The sequence below is a fragment of the Geotrypetes seraphini genome, chromosome 1, assembly GCF_902459505.1.
Source record: "Geotrypetes seraphini chromosome 1, aGeoSer1.1, whole genome shotgun sequence".
NCBI lineage: Eukaryota > Metazoa > Chordata > Amphibia > Gymnophiona > Dermophiidae > Geotrypetes > Geotrypetes seraphini.
The window spans coordinates 462,263,999-462,276,181 of NC_047084.1; the positions used below are offsets into that span (position 1 = coordinate 462,263,999).

General features: G+C 39.5%; 1 protein-coding gene across 2 annotated transcripts in view; it reads left to right on the forward strand.

Moving 5' to 3' along the window:
- Positions 1-11,852, forward strand: part of UBA1 (ubiquitin like modifier activating enzyme 1) — a 186,924-nt gene extending 175,072 nt beyond the window's left edge. For both annotated transcript variants that reach the window (XM_033923071.1, XM_033923061.1), the window contains 3 exons: positions 9,587-9,688; positions 10,332-10,432; positions 10,593-11,852. In XM_033923071.1, the coding sequence (XP_033778962.1) occupies positions 9,587-9,688; positions 10,332-10,432; positions 10,593-10,728 (339 nt within the window). In that variant the 3' untranslated portion in view covers positions 10,729-11,852. The remainder of the gene's footprint in view (positions 1-9,586; positions 9,689-10,331; positions 10,433-10,592) is intronic.
- The last annotated feature ends 331 nt before the right edge of the window (positions 11,853-12,183 follow it).

Sequence of the window (12,183 nt, forward strand, 5' to 3'; positions counted from 1 at the left end):
ATCGGAGGTGACCAGTGGAGTGCCGCAGGGCTCGGTCCTGGGTCTACTCCTTTTCAACATATTCATAGGGGATCTGACTCAAGGGCTTCAGGGTAAAATAACACTATTCGCCGATGACGCCAAACTATGTAATATAGTAAGTGAATGCAGTTTACAGAATTATATGGTGCAGGACATTGGAAAGTTGGTCCTCAACCTGGCAGCTAGGCTTCAATGCTAAGAAATGTAAGGTCGGGAATCCATGCAGGACGTACTTCTTGAACGGAGAAACTTTAACTAGGACTTCAGCAGAACGAGATTTAGGAGTAATCATCAGTGCAGACATGAAAACTGCCAATCAAGTGGAGAAGGCTTCATCTAAGGCAAGGCAGATATTGGGTTGTATCAATAGAAGTTTCGTCAGCCGAAAGCCTGAAATCATAATGCCGTTGTACAGGGCCATGGTGAGACCTCATCTGGAGTACTGTGTGCAATTCTGGAGGCCACATTACAGTAAAGATGTGCGCAGAATTGAATCGGTTCAGCGGACGGCCACCAGGATGATCTCGGGGCTCAAGGGTCTCTCGTATGAAGAGAGACTGAACAAATTGCAGCTCTACACTCTCGAGGAACATAGGGAGAGGGGAGACATGATCGAACATTTAAGTACCTCACGGGACGTGTCGAAGTGGAAGATGATATTTTCTTTCTCAAGGGACTCTCGGCCACAAGAGGGCACCCGCTCAAACTCAGGGGCGGAAAATTTCATGGTGACACCAGAAAGTATTTCTTCACAGAGAGAGTGATTGATCATTGGAACAAGCTTCCAGTGCAGGTGATCGAGGCAGACAGCGTGCCAGACTTTAAGAATAAATGGGATACCAATGTGGGGTCCCTACGAGGGTCAAGATAAGAAAATTGGGTCATTAGGGCATAGACAGGGGATGGGTAAGCAGAGTGGGCAGACTTGATTTGCTGTAGCCCTTTTCTGCCGTTATCTTTTATGTTTCTGCTTCAACTCAGCGCCAGGGAGCCTCTGCTTCTACCGATTTTTCCCTCTCTGCTTACTCAGAGTCAAGGCTCTTTGCTTCATCTTAATCTGAAGTCTCTACACTTAACAGCTTGGTTCCTTTCTGCCTGATAGACTCCTCGCATTTTTCTCAGTCTGTTCAAGACATTTTGATTGCTTCCAGAAAGCCGTCCACTCGACAGTGTTACGGCCAGAAATGGACTAGATTTTTAGCTTGGTGTTCCACACGTCGGATGGAGCCTATGTCTTCACCCTTGGCTTCGGTTTACTTCACATATCGCAATCTGAACTTCAGTCTACATCTATCCGAGTCCATCTTAGTGCTATTGCTGCTTTTCATCAGCCTCTCAATGGGAAACCTCTCTCTGCGCATCCAGTAGTTTCCCGATTTATGAAGGGACTCTTTAGGTTCAAACAATTTTTATTGATGCAAACAACAAGAACAGAATAGCAAGGCACCTCGAAGGTGCACAGTACCAAACAAATATGCATCATATAAATAGATAACATACAAAGACAAAACAAGAGGATCATCAACCAAACTCCCCCCTCTCCCCCCGCACACACCATGAAGAGTGTACATTGGAAGATGAAGGGACTCTTTAATGTTCATCCTCCACTTAAACCGCCTCCAGTGGTTTGGGATCTCAACGTGGTTTTAGCTCAACTAATGAAACCTCCATTTGAACCGCTTGATAAAGCTCATCTCAAATATCTCACTTGGAAGGCGGTTTTCCTCATTGCGCTCACGTCTGCTCGAAGAGTCAGTGAGTTGCAAGCTTTGGTTGCTGACCCACCTTTCACAGTTTTCCACCATGACAAGGTGGTCCTCCGTACTCTTTCAAAATTTTTGCCTAAAGTGGTTTCAGACTTTCACATCAATCAGTTTATTGTTCTGCCAATGTTTTTTCCTAAACCTCATTCTCACCCTGGAGAAGTGGCGCTTCATACTTTGGACTGCAAGCGTGCTTTGGCTTTCTACTTGCAACGCACTCAACCTCACAGAACAGCTCCTCAACTTTTCATCTCTTTTGATCCGAATAGGTTGGGACTGGATAGCTGCTTGTATCTCTTTCTGCTATGCTCAGGCTGGTCTACCTCTGCAAGGTCGAGTCACGGGCCATAAAGTTCGAGCTATGGCAGCATCTGTAGCTTTCCTCAGATCAACTCCTATTGAGGAAATCTGCAAAGCTGCACTTGGTCCTCGGTTCATACATTCACCTCTCATTACTGTCTGGATACCTTATCCAGAAGGGATGGCCATTTTGGCCAGTCTGTTTTGCAAAATCTTTTTTCTTAAATTGCCAATTCTCCCTCCATCCCCTTCTGCTTAGCTTGGAGGTCACCCATGTGTGAGAATATGCTACCTGCTTGTCCTGGGATAAAGCACAGATACTTACCGTAACAGTTGTTATCCAGGGACAGCAGGCAGATATTCTCACAACCCACCCACCTCCCCTGGTTGGTTTCTTAGCTAGGTATCTGAACTGAGGATCCTCACAGGAGATGCGCCCCCTAGTTCAGGCTGGAAGGCATGCGCGCATGCACGATGCAGCACTCGGAAGTTCTTAAAGATCTTCAAGCAAGTCTGCTTTTGAGGCTGTCCACTGCGGTGCTCCGTCGGTGACGTCACCCATGTGTGAGAATATCTGCCTGCTGTCCCTGGATAACAACTGTTACGGTAAGTAACTGCTTTCAGATGGTTAAGGATTATAACTGATTCAAATATATAATTAATGATCTTATGATACTACTTAGGTGTTTAATCGGAATATATAATGATTCATTGTTTAGTTAGATATTTAATGAATTTGGAAATGGCAAGATAGAAGATGAAATTTTATAAAAGTTTTTAATGACATATAGGAAGTTGACAAAATTTTTAGTTAATTAATGTAATATAATAAATAAGAGCTAGAATAAGTTAAGTGATTTATTAGAAATTATTATAAATGTTTTTATGTGACTTATTTTTAAGAAATGATTTAAAAGTAGTCTACGGGGGTTTCTCAATGCCTGGTCTAATATGTGTGTCACCAAGTTTTCACTTTTAATGAGGAACTGGGGAGGGGGGGAAAGCGAGGAAGGGAAAAATAGGGAGGGGGGTATTATATATGCAAAGTTTTAGATTATTGGAAATGGTGTCTGTTCATTCCAAATTAATTAAATCTGATTATTTTCATTGGTATAAGTATTTAGAAATAAGAATATATAATGGAGCTTAAAATTTTTTCATTAAATGTTAATGGCCTTAACCATCAAATAAAAAGGAAAAAATGCTTGCCTTTTTGAAACAGAATGCTGACATATATTATATACAAGAGACTCATCTATCAGCGGCAGAGTCAAAAATGTTGGAAGGGGTTGGGTGAAACAGTGTTTTTATTGCCCTGGCATCTGGGAAAAAAAGCAGGAGTTGCTATATTAATAAATAAGAAATGCACAGCTAATTTTCAAATGATCGATTTTGATCCTTTGGTTAGATGGTTGTATGTGAAAATGAGCATGGGAAATACTGCCCTGGCACTGTTTAATGTGTATGCCCCTAATCCGAATCAAGCGGAATTTTTTAGAACATTACTACTGATTCTCCCACTGGCTGCTTCTAGCTTAGTGGTGGCTGGAGATTTCAATGCTGTCATGGATCCATTAATGGATAAAAAACCAAGCAAAGTTATGAAATCATTAGGGTTAGATAATTTAGTACAATCTTGTGATTTGAAAGATATATAGCGGATACTTCATTTTGATGATCGTGAATTTTCTTTTTGCTCACAAGTCCATAAATCTTTTTCAAGAATAGACTATATTTTTGTTTCAAATAAATTAGTACAACAGGTGACACAAGCCTCCGTAGATCCAATAATTTTGTCTGATCATGGTGGTGTATGGATTGAATTTAAGATTCCTGAACAAAAAAATAGTAGATCTGTATGGAGATTTGATAATACATTGATTGCGGATTCAAAATTCCTTGAAGAGTTTCAATTAAAAATGAATGAATTCTTTCAAATTAATACGTTGGAAGAAACCTCCATGGAAATTTTATGGGATGCCTTTAAGGCGATCATGAGAAGTAATATTATATCATATTCAGCATATATTAGGAAACAACTTAAAAAACAATTTTCTAATTTGGAAAAAGAAATTAAGAATCTAGAGTCTAAATTGATTGATAAATGGGAGAAAAGTGCTCTGCAGGCTCTATTAAAATCTAAAGGTAAATATAATGAAATCTCTTCAAAATTAGTAAGGAAAAATTTGTTTTCCCAGCAGACTCTGTATTATGAAAACTCAAATAAGGCAGGAAGATTATTAGCAAATTATTTTAAAGCAAAGTAAAGAAAAACAAAAATGATTGCAATAAAAGATGAGAAAGATGATACACATACTCAAATTGGAGATATTTTAAATCAATTTCTAAATTTTTATAAAGACTTATACTCTTCTGAGCCTTATGATAATAGAAGAAAGGATGGATTAGAATTTTTGAAATTAATTAATGGTCCGAAAGTTCCTGAACATATTAAAAGAAGTTTAGAGGAGCCTATATCATTAAAAGAATTAGGATCAGCGTTGAAGTCTCTTAGAGTTGAATCCGCTCCAAGTGGTGATGGTTTCACAGTAGAATTTTATAAATCATTTCAAGTTAACCTATTACCTCATCTATTAAATTTATATGAGTCTAAACTGACTAAGGGTTGCATTACAGGTACTATAGCAGAATCATTGACTATAGTTTTGCCAAAGCCAAATAAAGATCCCACATTGGTTTCAGATTACAGGCCTATCTCATTAATCAATGTAGATGGAAAACTTTTGGCTAAGACATTGGCTTTATGCTTGGCCAAGGCTCTCCCTTTTATTATTGAAATGCACCAAACTGGATTTGTTGCTAGGAGACACTCATCTAATAATACAAGATTGGCTTTTCATATGTTAAATTTAACAAAAGCCATGAAAGATCCGGCTTTTTCTGTGTCCTTGGATGCAGAGAAAGCTTTTGATCGAGTGGAATGGACCTTCATGTATCAAGCTATGGAATGGTTTGGAATTGGTTCAGGATTTATACAAATGATACAAACATTGTATAGCTCCCCTGTTGCAAAATTGTATATTAATAATAATTTTTCAAAACGCTTCAATTTGCGGAGGGGGGTTACCTCCTTTGCTTTTTTATATTGTTTTGGAACCCTTGTTATTAGCTATTCAGCAAGTAAAGGAGATACAGGGTATTCCTTATTCAGATCGAGAATACAAAGTCTCTGCTTATGAAGATGATATATTGCTTCATTTGAGAAATCCAGAAACAACCATTCCATGCTTACTTGAATTGATTGAGAAATTTGGAAAATTTTCAGGGTATAAGATAAATTGGAGTAAATCTGAAGTTCTTCCACTAAACGTGTATTGTACAAAAGGCTTGTTTGATTAATTTTCTTTTGTATGGAAGGAAGGTGGATTAAAATACTTAGGAATTTGGATAAAAAATACGCTTGAAGACACAATGAAAGAGAATGAAAAATTTTTATTGCAGAAGGTAATAGAAATGTGCGAGCAATGGAATCCATTACATCTGTCTTGGTGGGGGAGAGTTCAAACTATTAAAATGATGATATATTGCCTTTGGTTTGTTAACAGATGGGAATGTTGCCAGTTTTTTTTAAGGGGTCCTTTTATAAAAAGTTAAATAGTATTCTTACAAAATTTCTTTGGCTGGGTAAAACTCCTAGAATTGCTTTAGTATCTTTACAAAAACCAATTGCGGAGGGTTGGGTAAATTTTCCAAATTTCTATAGGTATTATCAAGCCTATATTTTGTGCCAGGGTATGTATTGGGTCCTCCCAGAGCTCATTGATAATACCCCAGACTGATTGTGGTTGGAATGACGACTCATGTTCCCTCTACGTTTGTCATGTTCTTAGCATTAAAATGATTAGATTGTATAAAGAAAACAATATTTATGGATACATGGAAAACTCTAAGATATGTTAGTAATTTAACATCTATTCCAATCTATAAATCAACAAATCAAACTATATGGTTAAACTTCAAGATTCAAATTGGCGGATTTAAGGTCATCTGGAAGCATTGGATGATAGCAAGTATATGGATTTTAGGTGATGTTGTTTCAAATGGTAAACTGCTTGATTTTTTACAGCTGCAACATAAATATGGTCTTAATAAATCACAAAGCTTTAGATCAGGGGTAGGGAACTCCGGTCCTCGAGAGCCGTATTCCATTCGGGTTTTCAGGATTTCCCCAATGAATATGCATGGGATCTATTTGCATGCACTGCTTTCAATGCATATTCATTGGTGAAATCCTGAAAACCCGACTGGAATACGGCTCTCGAGGACCGGAGTTCCCTACCCCTGCTTTAGATGGTTGCAACTGAAGCGGGCCATTCAGGCAGGGTTCCCTGAATGGAAAAATCTTAATACGCAATATAGTTTAGAATTTTTATGCTTTCAGATGGACTTCTTGGGACACCAGGTCGCACAGTGGTATAAATTGATAAACGGATTTGTAAATAAAAAACCTAAAACTGGACTTAGGGACATTTGGAACATTGAGATCAAGCATCAAATTACTGCATCTCAATGGCCACGAATTTGGTCTTGGAGAATGAGATGTACAGTGTCCACATCTATGAGACAAACTTGGTTTTTCATTTTACATAGAGAATTTTGGACCCCAGTTAGATTACAGAAGTTAAATACCTCTAAGTCTAATAGATGCTGGCATTGTAATCTTGAGATTGGGACATTAGATCATTTGTTATACTATTGTCCCCTTATCTTGACCTTTTGGAAATCAATCTGGACACAAATAAATTGTTTATTAGAGAATCCTGTGGCTTTGTCGTATGACACAATTCTATTTGGAATGTCTAAGAACAAAGAGCCAAATTTCATCAAACAATAATAAGCTTTTATTGATTATGACAGGAGTCGCCATACAACATATCGCGCATAATTGGAAAAATTGTAGCAGGCTTAATTACAGTTTTTGGTGGAACTCATTGTGTCACATTTATAAGATGGAGAGAACAATAGCCATACAAAAAGGGAATTATAAAAAATTTAAAGAGATATGGGGGCCATTGACAAATTATTGTAATGAATAGATATCATTTTTCCATTATAAATACAATATAAATGAAGGGATGGGAGGGGATTTTGAATTTTATTAATTATTTGGATCAGTAAAAAAATATTTCATAGGATATATTTAATTGCATATATTGAGGGAGGATTGGGTGGGAAGGGGTTAAATTTTATGTATTATTGTTAATATGACAGAAATTCAAGTGATGTATTTAATTTCAATTGTTAACTTATTGATACACTTGTAAGATGTAAAATTAAATAAAGAATTAAAAAAAAAAAAAAGAGAGAGAAGAAATCACAGGATACTACATTTTTATAGTCACCAACAGATAAGGAAAAAAGAACAGGGATACAAGCACTACCAAATGTAATATTTATTTTAGTCAGTACTCAGGGAATCATTAGTAACAGTCTGTCTACCAGGTTATTGTTCAGAGGTAGGATAGCACCAGGCCTCATTAAATTCTGAGCTTCTAGAACTGGTCTTAACACAGGACACTGACTTCTGATCAGTTACATTACTTTACAGAGCATTGTAATAAGATTTCTTGAGGGAAGGCAGTAAATGCTTCCTCCTATATCATCCCTCCAGACTGGCACAGATGGATGGTTTATGCTCCTCTGCAAGTAGGTGGAGACTGAGAACACATTGACTTTTGGCAGTAGTAGAAGTAGGCTGTGCAGTCCCATCTACAATCATTCTGTTCTCAGTCTCCAGCAAGTGAAGGTAGTAAGCCTGTGCAGTCTTTCCTCTTGTTAGGACCTGTTGGATCTGATTAGTGGCCTTTATTGTCCTTTTTTTTTTTTTTTTTTTTTTTGCTGTCCTGATAAAGCTTGGAGGACCCTTTCGGGGGTCAGTCTGACCTCACGGGTGCCACACTCAGGTGGCCAAGGCCCTCCTCCCCATTTTACCCCACCTCCCCAATTTTTGTTTAGAGGTGCCTCAGCTGTTCACCTTGCCACAATCAGGCAAATTTTACAGCTTTGAGAGCCTGTGAGGTCTGTTCCTTTGTCAGTTTTTTTTTTTTAGTTTAAAAAAAAAAGTCCTGAGGCAGTGCGAATCTGAAAGGAAGCTTTTAATTGAGCTTAATTGTTTTTTATTGCTAACCGGCACTTTCTTTTTTTTTTTTTTTTTTTCTTCCCTAGTGGTTTACAATGAGCACTTTAAAGAGACTGAAAACATGCTAATTGTGTACCTAATGAGTGGTTGATGCGGCCGACGTGTGCATAAAGTGGCCAGCCACTGCAAGGGGGAATCCTTATTGACTTCGGGTGCTAGCAAGCAGGGTTCCCCTTCACGCATGTACTACTCATTGGCTGTAGCAGAGGGGAAGCCCAGGCTTCTCCTACAGCCCACACAGGGATTTCCCCATCTGGCAGTCAGGGAACTCAGCTTTCCTTTACTATCCATAGTACTGGGAATTCCCTTACCGCTACAGCTGATGCTGCCTGCAGTTCTGTTTTAGCGGAGGAGCCCATTCAGGCCTCTTTGCCACCACAATATAGCTAACAAAACCATACAAGAACTCCACAGAGAAATAAAATAAAGGTCTAAGTGTACCCCTCAAACAGACATTATGCCTTAAGTCCTTGGCCTAGCCCGCTATGCAGCGAGCTATACCATGAAAGCATTCCCTCTCCCAGTTCAGCGGGCTTTTTGTCAGTTTTGGTGAAAAGCTCCGCCATTTGCCTGTGGCCTCAGGTGACCTCCCTCCTATTTTTGAGAGATAGGAACATGTCTTAGGTGTGTGTTCTGCACCTGCAATGCATGACTTTTTGCCACCAGGGGTTTTCCCCTGATTTTGTCTTAGCCATGTACAAGGCTTACTTGCAGGTGGCTGGGGGGTTCTACTTTTTCCCTGGAGGTCTCCGGTTCTTCAGGCGGGTCTCTCCCTTCACCATCTGTCCCCATCCAGCCCCCTGCCTCCGTCTAAGCATCTGCGGGTTTTGTGGGATGAGGATTTTTCCCTCGCTGATGCAGTTTCACCCGATGAGGACTTGGACATCACACAGTGTCTTCCTCAGGAGAAAAATCAAGCAGGATTCAAAATGCCAGAAAGGGATAATGGTTACTGCATGGGACTGTATGTGCCATTTGGCCTTTTATCCGCCATCATGTTTCTTTGGTAGCACCTCTCCTCTCTGCATTTTGAATTCTGGTTGATTTTACACCTGAGGAAGACACTGTGTGGTGTTGAGACACTAGCTGTGTTGGGTCATTGTTCATACAAACCTAAGGATTAGATTAGATTAGATTTGCAGACTTGACTGTTTTCACATTTTTTACCCAGGAGAGGCATCTTTATGTCCCCACTTTAGCTGTTTGCTTATGACATGCATGCCTTAATATGCTAATACATAGGAAAATGCTGCTCTGCTTATAGTTTTGAGTTGCCTTTGGTGAGGGTCTGGTTTTCTTCATTGAGAATGTGGCCATTCATATTCTTTTGTTCCTCTTCCAGTATTATGAGAATGAATGGACACTCTGGGATCGCTTTGAGATGAAGGGGATCCAAGACAATGGGGAGGAGATGACTCTGAAACAGTTTCTGGATTACTTCAAGGTGAGGGAGGCAAAGATATTAGTTTTCCTACACGATTAAGTCAACCCCCAGGGCAAGAACACTCTAAGACAGGGGTGTCAAAGTCGATCCTCGAGGGCCGCAATCCAGTCGGGTTTTCAAGATTTCCCCAATGAATATGCATGAGATCTATGTGCATGCACTGCTTTCAATGCATATTCATTGGGGAAATTCTGAAAACCCGACTGGATTGCGGCCCTCGAGGACCGACTTCGACACCTGTGCTCTAAGAACACCTAAGGGCTCTTTATCAGTTGAGTGAGAAATTCACTGGAAACCATCTTAAGGGGCAAAACCTAATGATAGTACAGGATTCCAATCTGAGCATAATTTTCTTGTTGGGCACCTCCTCCTGGTCATGGAGGAGATGTAGATTTGGGGTTAGTGTTGGTAAAGAGCTCAAGTTAGAAGGGATGGAAATTTCAAGAGAATGCAAATAGTGGTAGTCAGGAATTTGCATTGGCTATCAGATTTCTGAGAAGTTGAAAAAAAAACCTAAAGCCTCACTACATAAAATTATGCATTGTAAGATAACTGTGTGGTAGTTTGATGCCCATGGCAGTGTTTAGAGTGGGAAATAAGTGGTTTGTGGCATCTACTCAGTCTTTTGCATGTCTGTTGCTAGAAAGAACACAAATTGGAGATCACCATGCTGTCCCAGGGCGTCTCCATGCTCTATTCCTTCTTCATGCCTGCAGCAAAGCTGAAAGAACGTCTTGAGCAACCGTATGTATCTTTGGTTCTGCATCTTGGACTGGTCCTTTTTCACATATCCATAAGCCTGTTGAATATGTGTGCTTTACTTCACTTGCCTTCTTTCTGTACATGTAGTAATTTAGGGCTATTTTTCCCCTTTTTCTCTGTTCTTTGACTGCCTGCTGTTCAGCATGACAGAAATTGTCACCAAGGTCTCAAAGAAGAAGATTGGTAAACATGTCAAAGCGCTGGTTTTTGAGCTCTGCTGCAATGATGAGAATAATGAAGATGTGGAGGTGCCGTATGTGCGCTACACCATTCGCTAGGAACTGCATATGATCCCAGGGATGGACTGTTGGAGGAAGAGGAGAGGGAGGGCCGTGCAATGGCCACTCATGAGACCAGAGAACAAACCTTGCACTGTCTGTACACGGTTAAGGGGATACAAAACATGCTGTAATTTTTTTTTTAATACATATTTAACTAGACCTCGTCACAGCTCCAGGTTTCTAATGTTAACTTCATGGGAAGAGAACAAATATGTTGGGTAATTAAAAAAGAAGTTTTCAGATTTGTTTATACACTCCTTTTTGCCAGTTTGAAAATCTCACTATAATTTCCAACATTACAGCATGGCATCCTCAGAGTTCTCAAAGACAGAAACCGTTTTGTATGGATGAAATTGCTTAGAGTGCAAAGAAGCTGATGTCATTGACTGTGTACCAGTTTGCTCTAGAACAGGTCTATGCTTTGTGACCAGACATGAACTGTTCTTGGCTGTCTCTAGGTGGTCCTAGTCCTCTCCTCCCCTATCCTTTTTTATGAGGCCTCACTCTTCTCACTGTACCTTTTTAGAGAGGACTTTTCCTGGAAAGAACCCTCCTATAAAGCTTCAGGCCATGGGGAGGACACCAGGAGCTTGAGTTGGTGATGTCAAGCTTTTAATCAAAACAGGATCATAGAAGAATTCTGTGTATGAGGTTTCTGCTGCTGAATTTCCCAAACTTTGTTGCTGTAGAGGGGTTGAGGGGTTAACTTACCCTTGTGTTTTTGTATTATGTAACTGGCTTAAAATTACCTCATCCCTAAAATTGCAGTACTGTCTATCCAAACTCTCACACAGCAGTAGTGATTTCACATGTCCAATTTCTTGTTGGTTGTGTGTGTGAAGAGGTTTTCTTTTCCTTGGTTCCAGTGTATTGGGGAAGGAGATAAGGCTTTTCCTGTGTAAGAATGCAGGCCAGTTTCCTGGGAGGTGAGAAAGAGTAGGAAGAGAGAGAATCTCTGTTAGGAAAACAGAAATTGCAACTGCTGACCCTGTAGACAAGTGTTTTCTTTATACTGTGTTCAAAAATGAAAGGAAAAAAAACCAACAGAACTTGAAATTCTTGAATAAATGGAAGCACTTAGTCCACTGAATAACGAAAAATAAATGTTTCCAGCATCCTGATGTTTGCTTTTTTTGGCTAATTTTATTTCTTTTACATGACATAATGCCCCAAGAGTGGAGGTAGAGTTTCAAACATCCATTTGGGTGTGTCTGCTCCGATTCCTACGTCACATTAACTTTGTTTACTGGCTATACCTTACTTTTTCTCATTCAAAAGATATAAATGAGGAAACTGCATGCTTTTTTGGTGGTATCACGCTTAAGTAATAAAAGCTCCTTCAGATGTGCTTTGTGTGTATTTGGTTTACTAATTAAATCACTTAGGTTCATAAACTCTTTGTAGTGATAGTGGAATAGAAAGCTCAGAAGGTGAAGTCCCTTTATGCAATAA